Source organism: Pseudophryne corroboree, chromosome 6 (genome assembly GCF_028390025.1).
Source record: "Pseudophryne corroboree isolate aPseCor3 chromosome 6, aPseCor3.hap2, whole genome shotgun sequence".
Lineage (NCBI taxonomy): Eukaryota > Metazoa > Chordata > Amphibia > Anura > Myobatrachidae > Pseudophryne > Pseudophryne corroboree.
The window spans coordinates 810,981,791-811,005,687 of NC_086449.1; the positions used below are offsets into that span (position 1 = coordinate 810,981,791).

At 49.6% G+C, this 23,897-nt stretch overlaps 1 protein-coding gene and 1 long non-coding RNA gene across 3 annotated transcripts in view; one reads left to right on the forward strand and one right to left on the reverse strand.

The window, feature by feature from the left end:
- The window catches only part of LARGE1 (LARGE xylosyl- and glucuronyltransferase 1), a 464,898-nt gene that overhangs the window by 366,953 nt on the left and 74,048 nt on the right, over positions 1-23,897 (forward strand). For both annotated transcript variants that reach the window (XM_063929035.1, XM_063929036.1), the window contains exon 7: positions 19,609-19,713. In XM_063929035.1, coding sequence (XP_063785105.1) covers positions 19,609-19,713 — 105 coding nt within the window. The remainder of the gene's footprint in view (positions 1-19,608; positions 19,714-23,897) is intronic.
- LOC134933660 (uncharacterized) lies at positions 5,308-22,396 on the reverse strand. The gene is made up of 3 exons (XR_010179751.1): positions 22,276-22,396; positions 12,327-12,461; positions 5,308-5,381 (listed from the first exon to the last, which is right to left on the reverse strand). It is a non-coding gene; the product is annotated as an uncharacterized LOC134933660 (long non-coding RNA).

Genomic DNA, 23,897 nt, shown 5'->3' on the forward strand with positions numbered 1-23,897 from the left:
CTGGGTTACACCAGGAGAGTAGTATATGTGCCTGGGTTACACCGGGAGAGAGCAGTAGTATATGTGCCTGGGTTACACCAGGAGAGAACAGTAGTATATGTGCCTGGGTTACACCAGGAGAGAGCAGTAGTATATGTGCCTGGGTTACACCAGGAGAGAACAGTAGTATATGTGCCTGGGTTACACCAGGAGAGACCAGTAGTATATGTGCCTGGGTTACACCGGGAGAGAGCAGTAGTATATGTGCCTGGGTTACACCAGGAGAGAACAGTAGTATATGTGCCTGGGTTACACCAGGAGAGAGCAGTAGTATATGTGCCTGGGTTACACCAGGAGAGAGCAGTAGTATATGTGCCAGGATTACACCAGGAGAGAGCAGTAGTAATGTGCCCGGGTTACACCGGGAGAGAGCAGTAGTATATGTGCCTGGGTTACACCGGGAGAGAGCAGTAGTATATGTGCCCGGGTTACACCAGAAGAGAGCAGTAGTATACAGTATGGGCCTTGGCTCCACTGGAAGAGCTCAGCATATCTGAGTTACACCAGGACAGAACAGTAGGGGGTGCGGTCAGGATGCAAGCAGTCGGAATCCCAGCGCCAGAATTCCGACATGCAGCCAGTAGAACGGCGCCGTAATACCGGCATCAGACGAAATAATAATGCCAGATTCCCAACACCCCTAATGTAAGTATGCAGGGTACTGTTAGTGTTAGGCCGCGGTGGGGGGGTTTAAATTTAGGCACCCCCAGGCAGGGCTAGGTTTAGGCTGCCGGGAAGGGAGGGTTAGGTTTAAGCTGCGGGGAGGAGGGGTTAGGTTTAGGCACCCTTGGGGAGGGTTAGGCTGCGGAGAGGAGGGGTTAGGTTTAGGCACCCCCAGGAAGGGTTACGGTTAGGCTACGGGGAAAGGAGGGTTAGGTTTAGGCCGCAGGGGGGGGGGGGGGGGTTGGTTTAGGCACCACCATAGTTAGGGCGTGTACCTTCTGATGGCTGCGTATTCGTACATGTAAAAACGTTGCGTCTGAGTCGCTACTGCTATTAGCTTTGATGTTCTCCGTAATTGCGTATAGCCCGCTAATGTGAATGTAATTGCAACTGACCTTGTGATTGGTCCAGTATATGTCTCTTTCCATTCCTGTGCGGCAGCTTCACTTGCTAACAGCAGCTCCGTAGCCTAGAGAGTCGCAGTTGCATTTGCATACAAACATGCGCAGTGTATACACAATACAGCCCGTCTATTCTGAGATGGTGAAAGCAGTATGATTGCGGCAGTACACTTACCCCTGTTGTTCTTGTGAACTACGACCCACCCTGCATATGCGGGAGAAAGCCAACGCTGGAGAACCCTAGAGAACCTTATCGCTAGCGCTGGCCCGTTGTTAGATAAGGCGCCAGGAAATAAGCCTTATATAACACATTTCCGCAGGAGAGGACTTTTCTCTGTTTGGTAAATAGACCATTGTGAGATAATAAATTCTTATCTTGTAAAATGTAAATTTCTAAAGTGAACGAGCTCTACAGCTATTTTATTATAGAGACATTTGAAGGTTATAGGACCTGATAATAAAAATGGGTATTAAGAGGTGACCGTGACATTTCCTGAAAATGTGTCAAAATAAGAACAGATCTCACTGTGCAACAATTCAGCAGTACTTCACCCACGGCTTATACGTCAGGCCAGCCGCTAGTCACAGATATACTGGGGGATCCGGTCTCTAGGTCGACCACTATTGGTCGACAGTAACTAGGTCAACCACTATTGGTCGACAGTAACTAGGTCGACAGGGTCTCTAGGTCGACATGTTCTAGGTCGACAGGTCAAAAGGTCGACATGAGTTTTTCACAATTTTTTTCTCTTTTTGAACTTTTTCATACTTAACAGTCCACACGGACTACGATTGGGAATAGTAACCTGTGTCGAGCGAAGCGAGCCATGCGTGGGGACATGGGGGGTCATTCTGACCTGTTCGCTCACTGCGTTTTAACGCAGCAGAGCGAACGGGTCCCATGCCAGATGGCCGAAGGCCGTAGCAGGGATGCGATCGCCTCTGCCCGATTGACAGGCAGAGGCGATCGCTGGGCGGGAGGGGGCGGAACGGCGGTGTTTGGCCGCCGTTTCGTGGATTTGGTCCGGCCAACGCAGGCGTGGCTGGACCGAACGGGGGGAAACCCGCAGCGGCTGCGTGATGTCACACAGCCGCTGCGGGCCAGGGAGCGTTGAGTAGCTCCCACCCAGCATGCTAAAGCTGCGCTGGCCAAGAGCTACTCTTGAAGTGCAAAGGCATCACCGCTGTGCGATGTCCTTGCACTTCTGCGAGGGGGGGCCGGACTGACATGCGGGGCGGGCTAGCCCTGTACCTGGCGTCCCCCCGCATGTCAGAGAAGATGATCGTAGCTGTGCTAAATTTAGCACAGCTACGATCAACTCGGAATGACCCCCATGGTGCACTAATTGGGGTTCCAGGTCACTGTACGGAGAAAACGACACACAAAAAAACACATCAAAAACTCATGTCGACCTTTTGACCTGTCGACCTAGACACTCTCGATCAATAGTGGTCAACCTAGACACTGTCGACCTTCCATACCACACCCAGTTACTGGCTGCTACTTGTTATATCACTAGATACAGGGGCCAGGACGGTAAGGTGAACCAACTTTGAACCAACTATGATGCAATCACGTCATCAGTTCCTAACGGGGCAGTTGTATGATGAAATGACATCTCCACCTTTCTTCGTTGCATTCCAAGAACACAGGGGTTGGTTTATCAAAGCTAAAGGGGGGTACTCATGGAGCGATATTCTAAGTAATCTGACTAGATTGCTTAGAATATAAGCCTGATCGCTCCGTGTGTACCCCTTACAGCGATAGCGATGCGCAGCCCCGCGCATCGCTATCGCTGCTGCTAGATTGGCCTGCCGTGCAGGCCAATCTAGCGGGTCGCTCACTTCACCCGCTGGGTGAAGTGAGCGCCCCCCCCCCCCGTCTCCCCCCGCACGCTCAGCACAGATCGCGCAATGCTGAACGGCGGGAGAGATGTGTGCTGAGCGGTTCGCTCAGCACACATCTCTCCACGCATCGGCCCGTCTATATGGGCCTTTAGAGTGAGATAAAGAACCGACCAATCAGCTCCTGTCATTTTTTCAAACACAGCCTGTAACGTGGCAGTTAGGATCTGATTGGCTGGTACTTCATCTCTCTCCATTTTATCTCTTTTGAAAGTTTGATGAATCACATCCTAAATCCAGTCCTCTGATCCTTACAACTGCAACCTCCCTCCCTCCCTCCCTCCCTCCCTCCCTCCCTCCCTCCCTCCCAGAGAACGCCTCTACCTGTCACACAGGCAAAGGCGTTCACATCATAGTGATGCCATCACAGGACCGTTCTGCACCTGTGCAGTTTCCCAATGCAGTTTGCGATGTCACTCTCAACCCTCTGTCTGCATGCTGAGGCTTTTGGTGGTTGCGGCATCCGGCACCGTTCTTCAAAAAGGTTGCATGACGCCCTCATTTTGAAGGGTTCCGGTATGAAATGGGGGCGTCATGCAACCTTTTTGAAGAACGGTGCCGGATGCCGCAACCACCAAAAGCCTCAGCATGCAGACAGAGGGTTGAGAGTGACATCGCAAACTGCATTGGGAAACTGCACAGGTGCAGAACGGTCCTGTGATGGCATCACTATGATGTGAACGCCTTTGCCTGTGTGACAGGTAGAGGCGTTCTCTGGGTTTTCCGGTATGAATGGTCGACAGTCATTAGGTCGACCACTATTGGTCGACATTGACATGGTCGACATGGACACATGGTCGACACATGAAAATGGTCGACACATGAAAGGTCGACGTATGAAAAGGTCGACATGAGTTTTTTAACTTTTTTGGTGTCGTTTTTTGCGTAAAGTGACTGGGAACCCCAATTAGTGCACCACGTCCCCTCGCATGGCTCGCTTCGCTCGCCATGCTTCGGGCATGGTGTCTTCGCTCCGCTGCCGCTTCGCTCGGCACACTGTACCGTTCCAATCGTAGTCCACGTGGATCGTAAAGTATGGAAAAGTTCCCCAAAAGAAAAAAAAGTAAAAAAACTCATGTCGACCTTTTCATGTGTCGTCCTTTCATGTGTCGACCATTTTCATGTGTCGACCATGTGTCCATGTCGACCATGTCAATGTCGACCAATAGTGGTCGACCTAATGACTGTCGACCATAACATGGTCGACCATGTGAATATAACTGATTTTTAAGGCATGATGGGTCCAGGATCTGCGATGTCTGATGCAGACTTCCTGGACTGTGGTGTCCGGATGAGACTGCCAGCCTGAGTAAGCTGCAGCTTATGCAGACTGGCCAGTGCCTCAGAGGCAGCACTTGGATTCTCTATAATGCGTCTATCTCCTACAGACGCCTCCTGCTACATTAGAATTTTAATTGGACGCAGTTGCACAGCATCTTCCTTGCGGCTGTTCAGTTCCATGCAAACGTGAATCGTGCCACTTGTAAGGCGCTGTAGACCCCTTGTGGCGCCCTATAAATAAAGGTTATAATAAAGATGGAAGATGGGTCGTTTCAAAGTATCTTTGAAGGTCGATTTGAAAGCTAGATGTAAAAGTTTTGTAAACATTGTTATTAGACACCTTAATAAGATTGGGCATTATTCAGTGATGTACGTAAACCTGATCATTTACATTCATCTCCGATGTTTGTGGGTCTGCCATTTATAATAGTAGTGCAGGGATATCATCCTAGCTGTTACCAATGCACATCGACAAGTGGTTCATTTAATGGGGTCTCTACACAATTTGTTTCATTTTATTTCCCTTTATTTAGGATACAATTATTTGCAATTCATTGTTACGGCTAAATGACACCTTGCTACCCTAATGTAGCAGGAAAACGTTTCTCAAATGGAAATGTTTTCCCGTAATTTAATCATCAATCGAGGGAGACACATAAAGGAAAAATACTGGATGGGAAAGCAGTTTCTAGTGGCCCTAGATGTAACACTGTTACTGGTATTTCTGGTATTGTCTCCCCATATTAAACGCCGTACCCTGTAATATTCTGCCTTATCTTTTATTTAATTATCTGTGAAATTCTCTCTCGCTTGTTATCATCTCCGGAAAAATGTGGAATCCGGACTGAAAGCTTTTCATGGATAATAGAATAGACTCCGCAGTAATGGTGTGCGAGGCTCTGCCATTGTATTATCAATTTACCGCATTTTAACAAATTACATAGCGCTAGCAGCTTTTCATGTAAAATTATAGATCGGCGCCCCCGTACTTTATTCTGTCATTTTTTGTAAGAGCTTACCATTGTCGGAGAGTATATATGTGCTGTTTGTTAAAGCGCAGAACGTGGGACTGTAGATTAATGCTACTTCATTCTGTAAAAATGGATAAAGCAAGTATAATATAAGAAATACATATGCAATAAAAAAAAAGTAAAAAAAAAAGTACTTGAAACAGATTTTGTGTACTCGCGTCTTCAGCCAGAGAATAAAGGGTTCCATCTACATCTGGGTGAATTAAGATGTGACCTTAAAAGTTCTAGTTTGATTTACTGTTTTGATCGTCATTTAACTGTGGGGACAGGAGATGGGATAGTTAGAAGGGGTGTGGTATGCATGACTCGCTGCAGTTTATCGCAGCGATCAGGTCGGAACTGCGCCGGTGCCGCAGTGCGCCGGCGCATGCCAACCAGCGTTGCCTAGAGATCTCCTCTGAAGCAGAGGCGGTCGCTGGGCGGGAGGTGGATGGACGGCGGCATAAAGCCGCTGTTTAGGGGGTGCAGTCCGGCCAACGCAGGCGTGGCCGGACCGTTGGGGGGGTGGGCCGGGGCAGCGAAGAGGTTCTCACGGCCAGCCGCAGGAGCTGCGCTGGCCGGGAGTACCTCCTGAGGTGCAAAAGCATCGCCACTGTGCGATGCTTTTGCATTTCTGCGGGGGGGGGGGGGATTTGCCCTGTGCTGGGCATCCCCCCGCATGGCTGAGTGCCTGATCGTAGCTGTGCTAAATTTAGCACGGCTACGATGGACTCGGAATGACCCCCTTAATCCCCTGCTGTATTGTTCTCTCTGTATTATATTGCAGCTGAGAACGATAGATGAAAGGCTTATGCTAATAAGCCTTGGTGCACCTAGGTGCAGCAGAGAAGCTTAGATGAGCGAGGCTCCATCTGTACTTCTGCAGGCCTCCCTGCAGCGGGGGGGCGAGCGCAACAAGCCCCTTGTGGGCTCAGTGGCGACCGGGTTCTATTCCCACTCTATGGGGTCGTGGACACCCACAAGTGGGAATAGTCCCGTTTGGTCGGCATGCTGACCGTAGGGCCCCAACACTCCTCCAAAACGGAGGCGACCCGTCTCCGTTTTGGGAAACGGCAGCCGTCACCGCCCCCTCCTCATCCCAAATGGCAGCAGACTATCAATCTATATATATGTCTGCCCCACATAGGTATATCTTTTATTATGACGTGTATGATATCAGCAAATGTCATTTTAGGATTGAGATGATTGCTTTATTAAAGGATATTCCAGGTAATTAATTAATTGTTTCCATATATAATTGCAGTTACTCACAGATCCGGTTCTACCATTAGGCAGCTGCCTAGGGCACCTGGATCTAGGCTCTGCCTATCACAAAATTAAGGATGTCTCTGTACTCGATGCAGGTTGTGGCTGTGGAACTTGGGATGTAGTTATGTTACCTCCCCCTAAATCCCGCACCCTCACAATCCCGACTGTTGGCATGCCAAACAACAGGGACACCCTCTTGTGGGTGTCCACCACACTCATAGAATAGGAATAGAACCCATGGCGACCGCAAGGGGCATGCTGCACTCGCCACCCCCCGCCGGGATTCCGCTGCGGGGATCCCAGCGTCGGTATGCTGACCAGCTGTCACTCATACTACGCCCGTGGAATTTATATGATGCAATCTCCATACTTTTACTTGAGAGCCTGGAAAGTGGGTATTGGTGGTGGCGGGGGTGGGGCAGTAGGCTAAGGATTTGCCTAGGGAAATTTGCTGAGAAACCTTGCACCAGCCCTGGCTACTCACCATGGGCCTAATTCAGACCTGACCGTAGATGTGGGAAAAACGCATATCTATGATCAAAATATTAGGCACGCAGGGGGACGCCCAGCACAGGGCTAGACCGCCCCGCATGCCAGGACTTACCCCCCACCTCCCCCCTGCAAACGTGCAAAAGCATCGCACAGCAGCGATTCTTTCGCACCTGCCGAGTAGCTCCCTGACGTTGCAGCCATGTTTATGGCCGCACCATGTTTCTGGCCGCAGCAGCCCTCCCCACAAATGGTCCGCCCCCCCCCCCCCCCCCCCAACACCGCCACAATACCCAATCCAGGCCCGGTGACCGCCTCGGCAGAGGCAAACACACAAGTGAGATGCCTTTACATGGCACAGGGCTTCAGTCTGCTGTCGCTGCAGCGACCGGGTCTGAATTAGGCCCCATGTACTAACCACTTCCTTGACTGATAGGCCTTTAGTCATACTTGCCTACTTTTGAAAACTAGAATCAGGGAGTTTACAGTAGGATGTACCACGCAAAGTGGGGGCGTGTCATACTCTGCCCAAACGGCGTGTCTAGTTCCACAAAAGGGCGTGTCTATGCTTAAATGCTTTTTGTTGCAAGATATTTCTGTATAACATTAGTAACAATATATTTATTTTCTTCTTACTCGGCACAAAATTTATGGTAAATGTGATGCTTATGCAATTTGACCTTGTGTGAATTCTTCATCAACTAAAGATACATTACTAACAAAAATTCTTACCATAAAAGCTCACTAGCTGCAGCAGCAGAACTCTATGGATGAGTACACACACCCAGCACACATAAGACCCTGGGGTATATTTACTAAGGTCCCGATTTTGACCGAGATGCCGTTTTTTCTTCAAAGTGTCATCTCTGTAATTTACTAAGCAAAAATCACGGCAGTGATGAGGGCATTCGTAATATTTTGGAAGTCCTAGGAAAAAATCACGAATCAATACACCATCGGTCAAATACGCCTGCAATTTGGTAGAAATCGGTCATTTACTAAAAAGTGCAAAACACAAACACTGCCGACAATAGCCAAACACTGCCGTGATAAAATACAAATCGTGAAAAAGTGCTAAAAAAAAACAGACCTGCTTTTTTATCCCGTGTTTGTATAGGCATGCACGGATCCATGAGATCCGTGCATGTTTTTCAGTGGGAAGGGGGGGGAAATGTTCTAAATTTTCAGTAAAAAAATTGCGTGGGGTCCCCCCTCCTAAGGCAAACCAGCCTCGGGCTCTTTGAGCCGATCCTGGTTGCCGAAATATGGGGAAAAAATGGACAGGGGTTCCCCCATATTTAAGCAACCAGCATCGGGCTCTGCGCCTGGTCCTGGTTCCAAAAATACGGGGAACAAAAAGAGTAGGGGTCCCCCGTATTTTTGAAACCAGCACCGGGCTCCACTAGCTGGACAGATAATGCCACAGCCGGGGGTCACTTTTATACAGTGCCTTGCGGCCGTGGCATCAAATATCCAACTAGTCACCCCTGGCCGGGGTACCCTGGGGGAGTGGAGACCCCTTCAATCAAGGGGTCCCCCCCCCCAGCCACCCAAGGGCCAGGGGTGAAGCCCGAGGCTGTCCCCCCCATCCAATGGGCTGCGGATGGGGGGCTGATAGCCTTTGTTCAAAGTGTTTGATATTGTTTTTAAGTAGCAGTACTACAAGGCCCAGCAAGCCTCCCCCGCAAGCTGGTACTTGGAGAACCACAAGTACCAGCATGCGGCTGAAAAATGGGCCCGCTGGTACCTGTAGTACTACTACTAAAAAAATACCCCAATAAAGACAACACACACACACCTTGAAAGTATAACTTTAATACATCCATCCACACCTCCATATACACATACTTACCTTATGTTCCCACGCAGGTCGGTCCTCTTCTCCAGTAGAATCCATGGTGTACCTGTAGAAAAAATTATACTCACATAATCCATGGTTGAAGGCTCCTCTGCTTGTAATCCTTTTGTAATCCACGTACTTGAAAAAATAAAAAAAACGGACACCCGACCACGAACTGAAAGGGGACCCATGTTTTCACATGGGCCCCCTTTCCCCGAATGCCAGAAACCCACTCTGACTGATGTCTAAGTGGGTTTCTTCAGCCAATCAGGGAGCGCCACGTTGTGGCACCCTCCTGATCGGCTGTGTGCTTCTGTACTGTATGACAGGCGGCACACGGCAGTGTTACAATGTAGCGCCTATGCGCTCCATTGTAACCAATGGTGGGAACTTTCAGGTCAGCGGTTGACCGAAAGTGACCTCACCGCTGACCTGAAAGTTCCCACCATTGGTTACAATGGAGCGCATAGGCGCTACATTGTAACACTGCCGTGTGCCGCCTGTCATACAGTACAGGAGCACACAGCCGATCAGGAGGGTGCCACAACGTGGCGCTCCCTGATTGGCTGAAGAAACCCACTTAGACATCAGTCAGAGTGGGTTTCTGGCATTCGGGGAAAGGGGGCCCATGTGAAAACATGGGTCCCCTTTCAGTTCGTGGTCGGGTGTCCGTTTTTCTTTATTTTTTCAAGTACGTGGATTACAAAAGGATTACAAGCAGAGGAGCCTTTAACCATGGATTATGTGAGTATAATTTTTTCTACAGGTACACCATGGATTCTACTAGAGAAGAGGACCGACCTGCGTGGGAACATAAGGTAAGTATGTGTATATGGAGGTGTGGATGGATGTATTAAAGTTATACTTTCAAGGTGTGTGTGTGTTGTCTTTATTGGGGTATTTTTTTTAGTAGTAGTACTACAGGTACCAGCGGGCCCATTTTTCCGCCGCATGCTGGTACTTGTGGTTCTCCAAGTACCAGCTTGCGGGGGAGGCTTGCTGGGCCTTGTAGTACTGCTACTAAAAACAATATCAAACACTTTGAACAAAGGCTATCAGCCCCCCATCTGCAGCCCATTGGATGGGGGGGGACAGCCTCGGGCTTCACCCCTGGCCCTTGGGTGGCTGGGGGGGGGACCCCTTGATTGAAGGGGTCCCCACTCCCCCAGGGTACCCCGGCCAGGGGTGACTAGTTGGATATTTGATGCCACGGTCGCAAGGCACTGTATAAAAGTGACCCCCGGCTGTGGCATTATCTGTCCAGCTAGTGGAGCCCGGTGCTGGTTTAAAAAATACGGGGGACCCCTACTCTTTTTGTTCCCCGTATTTTTGGAACCAGGACCAGGCGCAGAGCCCGATGCTGGTTGCTTAAATATGGGGGAACCCCTGTCCATTTTTTCCCCATATTTCTGCAACCAGGATCGGCTCAAAGAGCCCGAGGCTGGTTTGCCTTAGGAGGGGGGACCCCACGCAATTTTTTTTTTACATTTAAACATTTTTATTTTTTTTAACAAGCTGCACAATGAAGCCCAGCACGGATCTCTCAGATCCGGCCGAGATTCATTGTATTTAAGTCGGCAGTGTTTTACAAGTCACTCACGTAAAACACTGCCAAAAAAACGAATGACATCGACATCGGAAAACCCGAAAATGCAAAATACGGCAGCTTAGTAAATTAGTCGTAATCAATTCAAAAAGTTGCATATTTACACTTTCGATGTCATTCGTGATTAAACTTTGACCTCAAATGGGAAAATACGAATCTTAGTAAATTTACCCCCCTGTGTGTGATCATGTGTTGCTGTCTCTCTCTCTCCTCTCTGGGGTCACACAAGGGGGGATAATGAGAGTCGTCAGCAGTGACTCCTGAGCAGCTACAGCAAATCACTGTTCTTGCAAAGAAACTCCTTAGTGTCACCCCTGGCAGATTCTAAAGCAGTGGTCCTTAATTGGGGTGTGAGCTACGTGAGAAAAATGAAACCTCTGAAAGAGCTACTAACATTTTTGAAAAATAAATACTGTCTAATAACATAATTGTTCCTTCTGCTGCGTGCTTGTTGCATAGGGCGGATAATCCATATGTGCGGAAGGTGTGTATAGAACGGCTACAGTAGTATGTAATACCCACAGTAGTGCCACAAATAATGCCCAGGGCCGACTCCAAGCCTACTTGTACCCTGATTGAGATTTCTCAAAGTGCCCCCCCATCCCCCAATGCCCTCTACTGTGAAAGTGAGTGTGGCCTCACAACTATATATTACTTACACATAATGCCCACAGTAGTGCTCGAACAAGTAATGTCCTCAGTATAGTGACAGATCACGTATTTCCCCCAGCAGTACCAGATACAATGCCCCATGCAGTGCCAGACACAATGCCCCCATCAGTGCCAGATAGAGTGCCCCCCGCAGTGCCAGATACAGTGCCCCCCGCAGTGCCAGATACAGTGCCCCCACCAGTGCCAGATACAATGCCCCCCGCAGTGCCAGATACAATGCCCACCACAGTGCCAGATACAATGCCCCCCGCAGTGTCAGATACAGTACCCCACACAGTGCTCACCGCTGCTGGCTTCTACAACCGCCGCTGGTGCTGCTTCTCCTGTATGAGGGACGGAAAGGGAGGAGAGCGCAGCGCGTGCCTCTCCTGTGAAGTCCAGAGAGCGGTGAGGGTGAGACCGTGAGTCTGTGGTGTGCATTTGTAATATGCCGCCGGTAAGTGAGCCAATCAAAGCTCGCGGTCCAGCAGCCAATCAGGTGCCGCCACTGCCGGTCCGCGAGCTCTGATTGGCTGACGACCGGCACCATATTATAAATGAAAGGAAGAGTGCCAGTGGCTTCCCGAGCATGTGCGCTCTGCGAGCTACCGAAAATACTACAGAGAGCTCCCGGTAGCTTGCGAGCAACAGGTTGATGATCACTGATCTAAAGAAACCGGGAGATGTGACCTACAAAGCAGAGCAGAAGGAGATTTATGACTGAAACAGGAGCCTCCTGCAGGATGCAGGCGGGTAGGCAACTATGCCTTTAGTCAGTGTTCCCCTACACTGCTGTCATGCTGTTTGAGATCGTGGCCATATCATGGAGGGGCATGCCTGTGTCACAGAATGGACGTGGCTGCCTGCAGGCCCCAAACTAGAGGTGGGCTAGCAGTGCGGCTACCTGAGACGCAGGGCCTCGGGGTCTGCAGTGCACCGCCGTTGCCACATGGCATCTGCATTTGGCATGCATGGAACTGCACCCTGCAGCCCAAAAATCTGCCACCTGGAATGTTCTCTTGATGGTCCCGGCAGCCCCACACCTGCTCTAAGGCAGACCCTTCTATGGCAGCCCCTCCACCGGCTCTGAGACAGCCCCCCCCCCTGCCGGATCTCAGGCAGCTCTCTTCAACCGGCACTCAAACATGCCACCACCACCACACAGCTCTTACCTCGGGGATTGTCTTTTCGATCCTCCAGCATCTGCAGCCGCATTTTTTCCACGAGGCTGCCTTGAGCTTCGCCTCTCATTTTGCAATGTGACGTCATGATAGTCCAATCTTGTGGGTATCATCTACTGCTTGGCACTTTCGATAAACAAGAGAAGGCAGTAAATGAACCTGGCACAACATAACATTGTTTCTCCCAAACAGGTTGTACGGAAATGAGAAAGTAGAACAGTGTAAAGACAAATTGGAATTAATAAATCAGAAGTGATTATTTGAGACGCGCGCTTCCATTGTACCACAGGCTGTCTCCGCATTTAAACTAAATAAACTCCTTCAGGAAGGGACAGTGGGAAGTTGTGAAGGTTAAGGACAAAGCCAGAGGAACAGGATGGCATTAAGGGCGACAGGTAGCGGAGATGAGAATAACTCATCCCAGCAATGCTGGGAATTGACGCTGCGGAATACGGTCCGGGGCCTGCTGGGTACCATCGCTCCTCGTTAATCTAACGGCCTCGGACAGACGGATCACAGGCAGTGCTTAAACAAAATAAACTTGTTTACCAGGGAGAGTGTGACAGGGAGCACATAAAGGGAATTGCTGGGTATCTCCAACGTACGTTTCACCGCGTCTACGGGAAGAGTAGGTGATGTGTTTTACAGTGCAGTGACCACACTCCCCCGTGCTGGTACAAAGCTGCAGCGCCCCAACCATATGAGATAACTGGATGCATCCTATCACTAATAGCAGTGATCGCGGTTGTTTATAGTTTAAAGGGGCTTATTTATCAAGCGTTGCTTTTAAGCATTAGCTGACATGGGCTCTATTCGGAGTGTCTTCTCTTTAATGCATAGCCCCCAAAAAAGCATTCCTATTTACCATAGTGCAGCAAAGAAGGATGCTACATTTTCTAAGCTTTATGGAAGTTTCATAAATAGGCCCCTAAATTCCCAGCGGTAGTAGAGATGTATGTACAACCCTCCATCAGGAACATGAGTAATTGTCACCTTGAGTAGCATAACAGAGGTCTCTCACCCAAGGACTTCCATCACTCCATAACTTCATACCACCATATTTTATCCTTTTTAGGAAACATTGGGCCTAATTCAGACATGATCGCTGTGTGTGTGATCGCTGTGTGTGTTTTTGCAGAGGTCTGTGATCATATAGCGGCCGCCCATAAAGACTGAAAACCCGCTCCGTGCAAACGCATGCGTACGCCGTGCGAAAACTTCGTCAGACAGCAGACATCTGCAAATCCGTTCGCAACTCACTCATCATCTAATGATTTTTCCAGTCTGTGCGCAGCCCAGGACTTACTCCTACAGTGCCATACAAACAGGGTGATCGGGGACCGGAGCTGACGTCACACACCTGCCCGGAAACCGCTTGGGTACACCTGCGTTTTTCCAGACACTCCCAGAATACAGCCCGTTACCACCCACAAACGTCCTTTTCCTGTCAATCAACCTGCGTTCGCCTAGCGATAAAAAATGCAGGATTTTTTTTCGCAGTTTGGCTTCGCGCCTGCGCGTTACGATCCGTACGCATGCGCTGTCATTCGATAATCGGCCGCTGTGCGATTTCGCACAACAGCGATCGGATCTGAATTAGGCTCATTGCATGGAAATTTGCAAACGTATATATATTTAATCTATGCCACGGACTGTTATTTCATGGGCCGTCACTATTCAACTACGTGGGAATGAAATGTGGTGGATTGATTTGTGGAATGGATATGACAGTCGGGTTAATGCAGTAATTAAATGCATTAGAATCCATCTGAGCTGCAGCAGTGATGGGTAATATCACTGGGGTGGGAAGAAGGGCCGAACCAGAGTCAAAGCAATTAAGGAAATGCCTTAGGCCGCAATGTGTTAAAATACTCAATTACCGTAGCATATCAATAAATGAAAAAAAAAAGATTGTTTCCCGATGTCTCGTTAATGAGACAGCAAGTTGTGTGTTACGAATGTGCAGGGCTCTTAGGGGGTCATTCCGAGTTGATCGCTTGCTGCCGATTTTCGCAGCGCAGCGATCAGGTAAAAAAGCGGCAAAACTTCGCATGCGAATGCATCGCAATGCGCAGGTGCATCATGCAGGTACACAGAGGATTGGTGCTGGACGTTGGATTTCACGAAGATTCCATTCGCACAGCCGATCGCAAGGAGATTGACAGGAAGAAGGCGTTTGTGGGTGTCAACTGACCGTTTTCTGGGACTGTTTGGAAAAATGCAGGCATGTCCAGGCGTTTACAGGGTGGGTGTCTGACGTCAATTTCGAGACCGGGCAGGCTGATGTGATCGCAGCGGCTGAGTAAGTCCAGAGCTACTCTGAAACTGCAAAAAACGTTTTCGGACCGCTTGACTGCACACGCGTTCGCACACTGGCAGAGCGAAAATACACTCCCCCGTGGGCGGCGACTGTGCGTTTGCACGGCTGCTAAAAGTAGCTAGCGAGCGATCAACTCGGAATGAGGGCCTTAGTACATACGGGTTCTTCAGGCCGATGACAGCATGTGGGCCTGATGTGTGTGTGATTTTTTTTATCCCTGTTTTTTATATGATATTCTCTAAAACCATAAATACCATTAAGTGTGACTACATGGGAAGAACCAGGTCCAGCAGTACAGTAAAACAGTGGGCGGTTCGTTAACCGCAGCTTGGCAGGCCAGGGCATAGCAAGTGTCAGGTCTTATATCACTAGGCTGACAATACCGTCCCTTTAAACCGGGACACTCATGAATTACACAGGTTCTGTGGCTGGCTGACTTCCAGCCTGTATTTCACCTGCTTTTAATCAACCACAGAACCTGTATAATCCATGAGCATCCTGGGTTAAAGGGATGTTATGGTAAGCCTATATATCACAGCAGGTTACAGCAGTGCCGTAACAAGGTATTTTAGCGCTGTGTGCAAGAGACAGTATTCGCGCCCCCCCTTCCTATGCAAGATAGGGCCAGTGCGCGCCGCAGGCGCGTCAAAATATATATAGGGGTGTGGCTTCATAGGGAAGGGGCGTGGCTACAAAATAATAGCAATTCATACTACGGTGCATAGTAGTCTCCATTATTCAAATTACGCTGCACAGTAGCGCCACTACACCAGATAGAGTCCCTTTTTACACATTACGGCAGACAGCGTCCCCATATTCCTTTTATCCAACAAAGACAGGTATCAATGTGTCAGATTGTTACATTAGGTAAGGTGCACAATAATATACGTCAATTACTGCACTCGGTAAGGTGCACGATATAGAAGGAATACCGGAACTGCTCAGGTCCCTGGGTCAGTCAGAGTGGAAGATGCATGAGGTTGCTCCTGATATCCCTGGTCCTCTGATAGTGTGTGGAATGGAAACCGTATTTCACCCGTCCAGCGGGCTTGGTCACTTCCAATATTGAAAGTCTGGGTATTCCCCATGGTTTTACAGGTCTGGTAACGGCCTCTCAGCCAATCACTGTATTCTTCCTGATGGTCGTACTTCCGCTGAAATCAGCGGAAGTTGAACAGTGTCTATTCGGTTGCTAAGCAACCCATTCTTGATCACATTGGAAAGGAGGAAAGGGGGGCGCCTTACCGTAAATGGGCCATTACATTAGGGGAGGTGCTAATCGCCCTTACCCCTAATGCACATGCTGATTCGTTATACCTCATAATAAAGGCAGTGTAGTATCAGGTCCGTCCGCTGCTGTGCCGCAGGCAATGACTGTGATGTCTCTTCCTGTTTAAACATCCCGCTGCCAGGCAACCAAAGTATAGTTGAAATTCTTCAGACGGGCTGATAGTAGTTGGGACGGGACACAGGCGGCGCTGCACGCTGAACACAGGTGGCGCCGCCGGCGGCACACAGGGCAGGGGGCACCACCAGCGGGAGTCGGGACACAGGCGGCGCCGCAGGCTGGACACAGGCGGCGCCGCCAGTGGCACACAGGGAGTCTGGAGATTGCGGCCCTGCGGGTGTGTTGCCCGATGGTGCGCCTCAGTGCATTTGCGCTGTGGGCAATGCACCATCGGCACATACCTAGTTACGGCTCTGGGTTACAGTTGCGGTACAATATGAAGCAGTCACAGCATCAGGTATACAACTCCATCCCACAGCCGACACACATTTATGTAGATAGTGCAACATCTTTGGAGATAGGACCAACCAATCAGCTCTTCACTGTCTGGCTGCCTAGCCACTCTGATTGTGTGACCACCACCCGCCCTTGCTGTATGGCCCCTAGAATTGTGTGGCCTTGGGCAGTTGCCCAGTGTGCCTCTACATTAAGATGGCCCTGATTGCATACGCAATATAAGTTGTAGGGTATTTTGTTGCGCGCTCAGAAGCACAAATCTTCCAGCTACGTGGACACCAGCGCTAGGCCCTGTGTCTCCCTATGGTTCCTGATTATGAAAAATGTGTTTAGAGAAAACACTGGTTATCCAGATGTGCTGTGCATTGCAAATCCAACATCGTTTGTGTAATACTGTGGCAATAGATATTTCCCTCATTATCTAGTGGTAAATCAGCGGGTATTGTCTGTAACATACATATAACACTATCAGCGGGTATTGTCTGTAACACACAGATAACACAATAACACTATCAGTGGGTATTGTCTGTAACATACATATAACACAATAACACTATCAGCGGGTATTGTCTGTAACATACATATAACACTATCAGCGGGTATTGGCCCTCATTCCGAGTTGATCGCTCGGTATTTTTCATCGCATCGCAGTGAAATTCCGCTTAGTACGCATGCGCAATATTCGCACTGCGACTGCGCCAAGTAATTTTACAATGGAGATAGTATTTTTACTCACGGCTTTTTCATCGCTCCGGCGATCGTAATGTGATTGACAGGAAATGGGTGTTACTGGGCGGAAACAGGCCGTTTTATGGGCGTGCGGGAAAAAACGCTACCGTTTCCGGAAAAAACGCAGGAGTGGCCGGGGAAACGGGGGAGTGTCTGGGCGAACGCTGGGTGTGTTTGTGACGTCAAACCAGGAACGACAAGCACTGAACTGATCGCACAGGCAGAGTAAGTCTGAAGCTACTCTGAAACTGCTAAGTAGTTAGTAATCGCAATATTGCGAATACATCGGTCGCAATTTTAAGAAGCTAAGATTCACTCCCAGTAGGCGGCGGCTTAGCGTGTGTAACTCTGCTAAAATCGCCTTGCGAGCGATCAACTCGGAATGAGGGCCATTGTCTGTAACATACATATAACACTATCAGCGGGTATTGTCTGTAACATACATATAATAACACAGTAACACTATCAGCGGGTATTGTCTGTAACATACATATAACACAATAACACTATCAGCGGGTATTGTCTGTAACATACATATAACACAATAACACTATCAGCGGGTATTGTCTGTAACATACATATAATACTATCAGCGGGTATTGTCTGTAACATACATATAATAACACAGTAACACTATCAGCGGGTATTGTCTGTAACATACATATAACACAATAATACTATCAGCGGGTATTGTCTGTAACACACAGATAACACAATAACACTATCAGCGGGTATTGTCTGTAACATACATATAACACAATAACACTATCAGCGGGTATTGTCTGTAACATACATATAACACAATAACACTATCAGCGGGTATTGTCTGTAACATACATATAATAACACAATAACACTATCAGCGGGTATTGTCTGTAACATACATATAACACAATAACACTATCAGCGGGTAATGTCTGTAACATACATATAACACAATAACACTATCAGCGGGTATTGTCTGTAACACACAGATAACACAATAACACTATCAGCGGGTATTGTCTGTAACATACATATAACACAATAATACTATCAGCGGGTATTGTCTGTAACACACAGATAACACAATAACACTATCAGCGGGTAACGTCTATAACACACAGATAACACAATAATACTATCAGCGGGTATTGTCTGTAACATACATATAACACAATAACACTATCAGCGGGTATTGTCTGTAACATACATATAACACAATAACACTATCAGCGGGTATTGTCTGTAACATACATATAATACAATAACACTATCAGCGGGTATTGTCTGTAACACACAGATAACACAATAACACTATCAGCGGGTAACGTCTATAACACACAGATAACACAATAACACTATCAGCGGGTATTGTCTGTAACATACATATAACACAATAACACTATCAGCGGGTATTGTCTGTAACACAGATAACACAATAACACTACCAGCGGGTAATGTCTGTAACATACATATAACACAATAACACTATCAGCGGGTATTGTCTGTAACACAGATAACACAATAACACTACCAGCAGGTATTGTCTGTAACATACATATAACACAATAACACTATCAGCGGGTATTGTCTGTAACATACATATAACACAATAACTCTATCAGCGGGTATTGACTGTAACACACAGATAACACAATAACACTATCAGCGGGTAATGTCTGTAACATACAGATAACACAATAACACTATCAGCGGGTATTGTCTGTAACATACATATAACACAATAACACTATCAGCGGGTAATGTCTGTAACATACAGATAACACAATAACACTATCAGCGGGTATTGTCTGTAACACACAGATAACACTAACACTATCAGCGGGTATTGTCTGTAACACAGATAACACAATAACACTACCAGCAGGTATTGTCTGTAACATACATATAACACAATAACACTATCAGCGGGTATTGTCTGTAACATACATATAACACAATAACACTATCAGCGGGTATTGTCTGTAACATACATATAACACAATAACACTATCAGCGGGTATTGTCTGTAACATACATATAACACAATAACACTATCAGCGGGTATTGACTGTAACACACAGATAACACAATAACACTATCAGCGGGTAATGTCTGTAACATACAGATAACACAATAACACTATCAGTGGGTAATGTCTGTAACACACAGATAACACAATAACACTATCAGTGGGTAATGTCTGTAACATACATATAATACTATCAGCGGGTATTGTCTGTAACATACAGATAACACAATAACACTATCAGTGGGTAATGTCTGTAACACACAGATAACACAATAACACTATCAGTGGGTAATGTCTGTAACATACATATAATACTATCAGCGGGTAATGTCTGTAACATACAGATAACACAATAACACTATCAGTGGGTAATGTCTGTAACACACAGATAACACTAACACTATCAGCGGGTATTGTCTGTAACACACAGATAACACAATAACACTATGTACTCTCTGGCTTTTAGGGCAGCAAGTTCTCGGGCTGGTGGAGAACCAGAGTGACTGGTACCTTGGAAATCTGTGGAAGAACCACCGGCCGTGGCCGGCTCTCGGCAGAGGATACAACACAGGTACTGCGCAGTGTTGTGTGTGTGTGTCTATGACCCCCTGAGTGATGTTCCCAGTAATGTCTGAGCGGCTCTCCTGTAAACAATCCACGCATGATCAGTTGTGTATACTGTGTATTTGTTATGAGGCTGTGTTGCCCCAATGTAACACAGACTCACATGAAAGAGAGGCACGAGGCACAATTACAAATACAGTATTCATGAACAAGCAAAGTATTATCTTACTGAACAGGATACGATGTTAAAACTACTTACAGCATATAGAGGATAAGGGGTCTATGTACTAAGCCTTGGAGATAAACTACCAACCAACCTGGGGTCTATACATGAAGCTGTGAAAAGAGTGGCGAAGTGAGCCTGTGGAGAAGTTGTCCATGGCAACCAATCAGCTGCTCCGTACAGTTGTATAGTATGCAAATTATAAATGTTACTTCAATGCTGATTGGTTGCCGTAGGCAACTTCTCCACTGGCTCACTTCTCCACTCTTATCACTGCTTCATGAATAGACACCTATTAGCTTCTAACTGTCATTTTTCAAACACAGGGGTCTATTTATGAAGCAGTGATAAGAGTGGAGAAGTGAGCCTGTGGAGAAGTTGCAGTACATAGACCTCTAATTTTCTAACATGGTATAAAAAGCCTTCACTTGCTGTAACCCATGGCAACAAATCAGATTTCGCCATTCATCGGTTTAAGTAGGACAGACTAATACATGCTAATACCTGATGGGTTAGAATATTATATGATACGATATTTTGCAGGGAGACCATATTGTTTCTTTCTTCAATTGGTAAAAAAAAATTGAACAACTTTCCAGTGATATATATTGTACTGGTAGAATTACAAAATGGAGGGAATGTCTGAGGCGACCCCACAGTACATGCCGCCACTGTATTTCCTGCAATGTTTTAGGACGCCGACAGAATTGTTGCACATAGATGTGATTCAGCAGAAATAAAACAGAGCAGAATTCAGACGCCAGTCAGTCAAAGCTGGGAGAGGGCAAGATATTATGAATTGCTCGGATGGTGTCCCGGCGGCTCTGCTTTCCAATGTAGTGCATCCCGCATAGACCATTGACCATTCCTGCAGCACCTGGACGCCATTTTCCTCCCAGTACCGCTCCGGAATGTCGGTTCTCTCAGGGAATACGACAACGGGGGTCATTCCGACCCGATCGCTCGCTGCAGTTTGTCACAGCGCAGCGATAGGGTCGGAACTGCGCCGTGCACCGGCGCATGGCAGCCGTTGTTGCCTAGCGATCGCCTCTGAGACAGAGGCGGTCGCTGGGCGGGAGGGGGCTGGAAGGCGGCATTAAGCCGCTGTTTAGGAGGAGTGGTCCGGCCAATACAGGCGTGGCCGGACCGTTGGGGGGGGGGGGGGGGGGGGGGCGGGCCGTGGCGGCTGCGTGACGACACACGCAGCCGCTGCGGGCCGGAGAGCGATGAGTAGCTCCCGGCCAGCACGCTAAAGCTGCGCTGGTTGGGAGCTACTCTTGAAGTGCAAAGGCATCACCGCTGTGCGATGCCTTTGCACTTCTGCGGGGTTGGGTCGGCACTGACATGCGGGGCTAACTAGGCCTGTGCTGGGCGTCCCCCCCGCATGTCAGTGTAAATTTAGCACAGCTACGATCAACTCGGAATGACCCCCGATGTCTGATTAAAGTAGAGATATGCAATTCGGTTATCTAGAAATCTGAATCCACGCAAATTTTGTGGATCCTAACCAAATCAAAACCTGGTCCAAGGAGATCCGATCTGAACCGAGTCTGGGATCAGATATTCCTATGGTTCGGAATTAGGATTTTAATACAGATTTCATTTTCTTAATTGCAAAAATGACATCATTTTAGCAGTATTTCTCGATATTTCTCGATATTTTTTTTTATCAGTTTTTAACAATGATTATCACTTTTTAACCGAACCAAGAACGGAGTCTGAACCAAAACACTTGAGGGTGGTTTTGACAAAACCAAAACATGCTGATGACTTAGAACCATACACAAGAGGGTCCGCACAGAGGCCTAACTTTCACCCGGTGCGACCGCGGTCACAAAAGGGGCGTAGCTTCATGTGGTGGGGACAGGGCTCCGTGGGAGGGGCGGGGCTAAGGGCCTAAACCTTCGTTTTCGTCACTCCGGGGGTTCAGGAGATGCGGCCGGCCCTGGAAGACTGTTACAGTGCAGCCCCCAGTTCCTGTCACTGAGCCAGCACTTTGGGGTCAGCCCATGGCGGGTGACACCCGGATGCGGTTCACCCCAGTGGTGCACCTTGTGACGCCACTGGGTCCGCACACATTTTGAGACTAAAGCTGACCATACATCGCGCAATAATCATGCAAGCCAATCAAATCACTGGTTAGAGTTCATATCGTTTACATCCTCAAAATGGGTGAAAGACAATCTGGATTATTTGGGGGCCTATTTATCTCCTATATATTTGCCCAAGTCTGTGACTCTGTGCCCGTAACGCTGGGCGGAGTCACAGGCACAGATCTGGCCAGGAACAGTCCCCTCCCTCTCTCCGCCCAGTCCCCTCCCCATCTCCGCCCAGTCCCCTGTCTACCTTCTCCCCGTACACTCTCTCTGGTGACACCGCAGCCGCTGACTGTGAGCGGAACTCACACTACCCGCCTCACAGACTAGCGGCTGCTGCAGAGTTCAGGGGGACATGCTGAGCACTGGCAGCTGCTCTCGCTCCCTCTCCCACCCGCGGCATCCACCCGTCACTTACCCGCGGTCGCGGGTGAAAAGGGGGAGTGGCTTTGCGGAAGGGGCGTGGCTTCACGTCCCGACCCCCGTTTTCGGCACAACTCGCCCCCCCTCCCACCCGCGGCAACCACCCGCATCTGCCCCCCACCCGCGGCATCCACCCGTCACTTACCCGTGGTCGCGGGTGAAAATGGGGCGTGGCTTCGCGGAAGGGGGCGTGACTTCGCGTCCCGACCCCCCTTTTCGGCACAACTCGCCCCCCCCCTCCCACCCGCGGCAACCACCCGCATCTGCCTCCCACCCCCGCCGCATCCACCCGTCACTTACCCGCGGTCGCGGGTGAAAAGGGGGCGTGGCTTCGCGGAAGGGGCGTGGCTTCACGTCCTGACACCCCCCCCCCCCGTTTTCGGCACATTGTGGGTCAGGGCAGTGCTGGCTTCTGCACTGTGACAGGAGCTGGCACTTTGGTGTCACCCCTCAGAGGGTAACACCCGGGTGCGGGCCGCACCCACGTTGTGGCGCCACTGCTCCCGCCCCCACCCGTAGCACAAACACCCGCCGCACCCACCCACCACCCGCGGCACTCCCGTCCCCTCCCCCACCCAGAGCACAAACACCCGCGCCACCCACCCGCGGAACTCCTGCCCCCTCCCCCACCGGTAGCACCAACAGCCGAGGCAAACCAACCGCATTCGCCCCCCAACCGCGGCACTCCCACCCGCAGCACCAACACCCGCGACACCCACCACATCCACCCACCACCCGTGGCACTCCATTCCCTCCCCCACCCGCAGCACCAACACCCGCACCACCCGTGGCACTCTGCCCCCTCCCCCACCCACAGCACCAACACCCGCTGGCCCCCCCTGCGGCACCCAACGCATCCCCCACATCCGCTCCCACCCGCGGCACTTACGCCCCCACCCGTAGCTCCCACACCTGCAGCACCCCCCGCCCCTCCCCCACCCGCTGCAACCCTGCCCCTCCCCCATACCCACCTCTCCCCCCTGCTGCACCCTTCACCCAAACCGCACCACCACCGCAACTGCCCCATCCTGCACCCACCCCTCCCCCACCCGCACCACCTCCCCAACCCTCGGAACCCCAGCAGCTGCCTCGCACCACCACTGCTCCAGCCCCTGCCCCCCCTCCGCACCTGTCCCCCACCCACAGCACCTCCCCCACCCCCATCATCTACAGACACCTCCCCCACCCCCAGCACTTCTACAAACCATCACCCAACCTCCCCCTCTGCAACCCCAACTCCCCCTACATCGCCCCTCCCCCACACACAGCACCTCCAGACCCCCTCCTTCATCCACAGCCTCCTGCACCTGCCCCTCCACCACCAGCATCTACAGACCCCATCCACACCCCCTCCCGCCCCCCCCAACCCACCCGCAGCATCCTCACACCCGCCCCTTCCCCACCGCCGCACCCCCTCCCCTGCCCCTCCCCTACCCGCCGCAGCTGCAC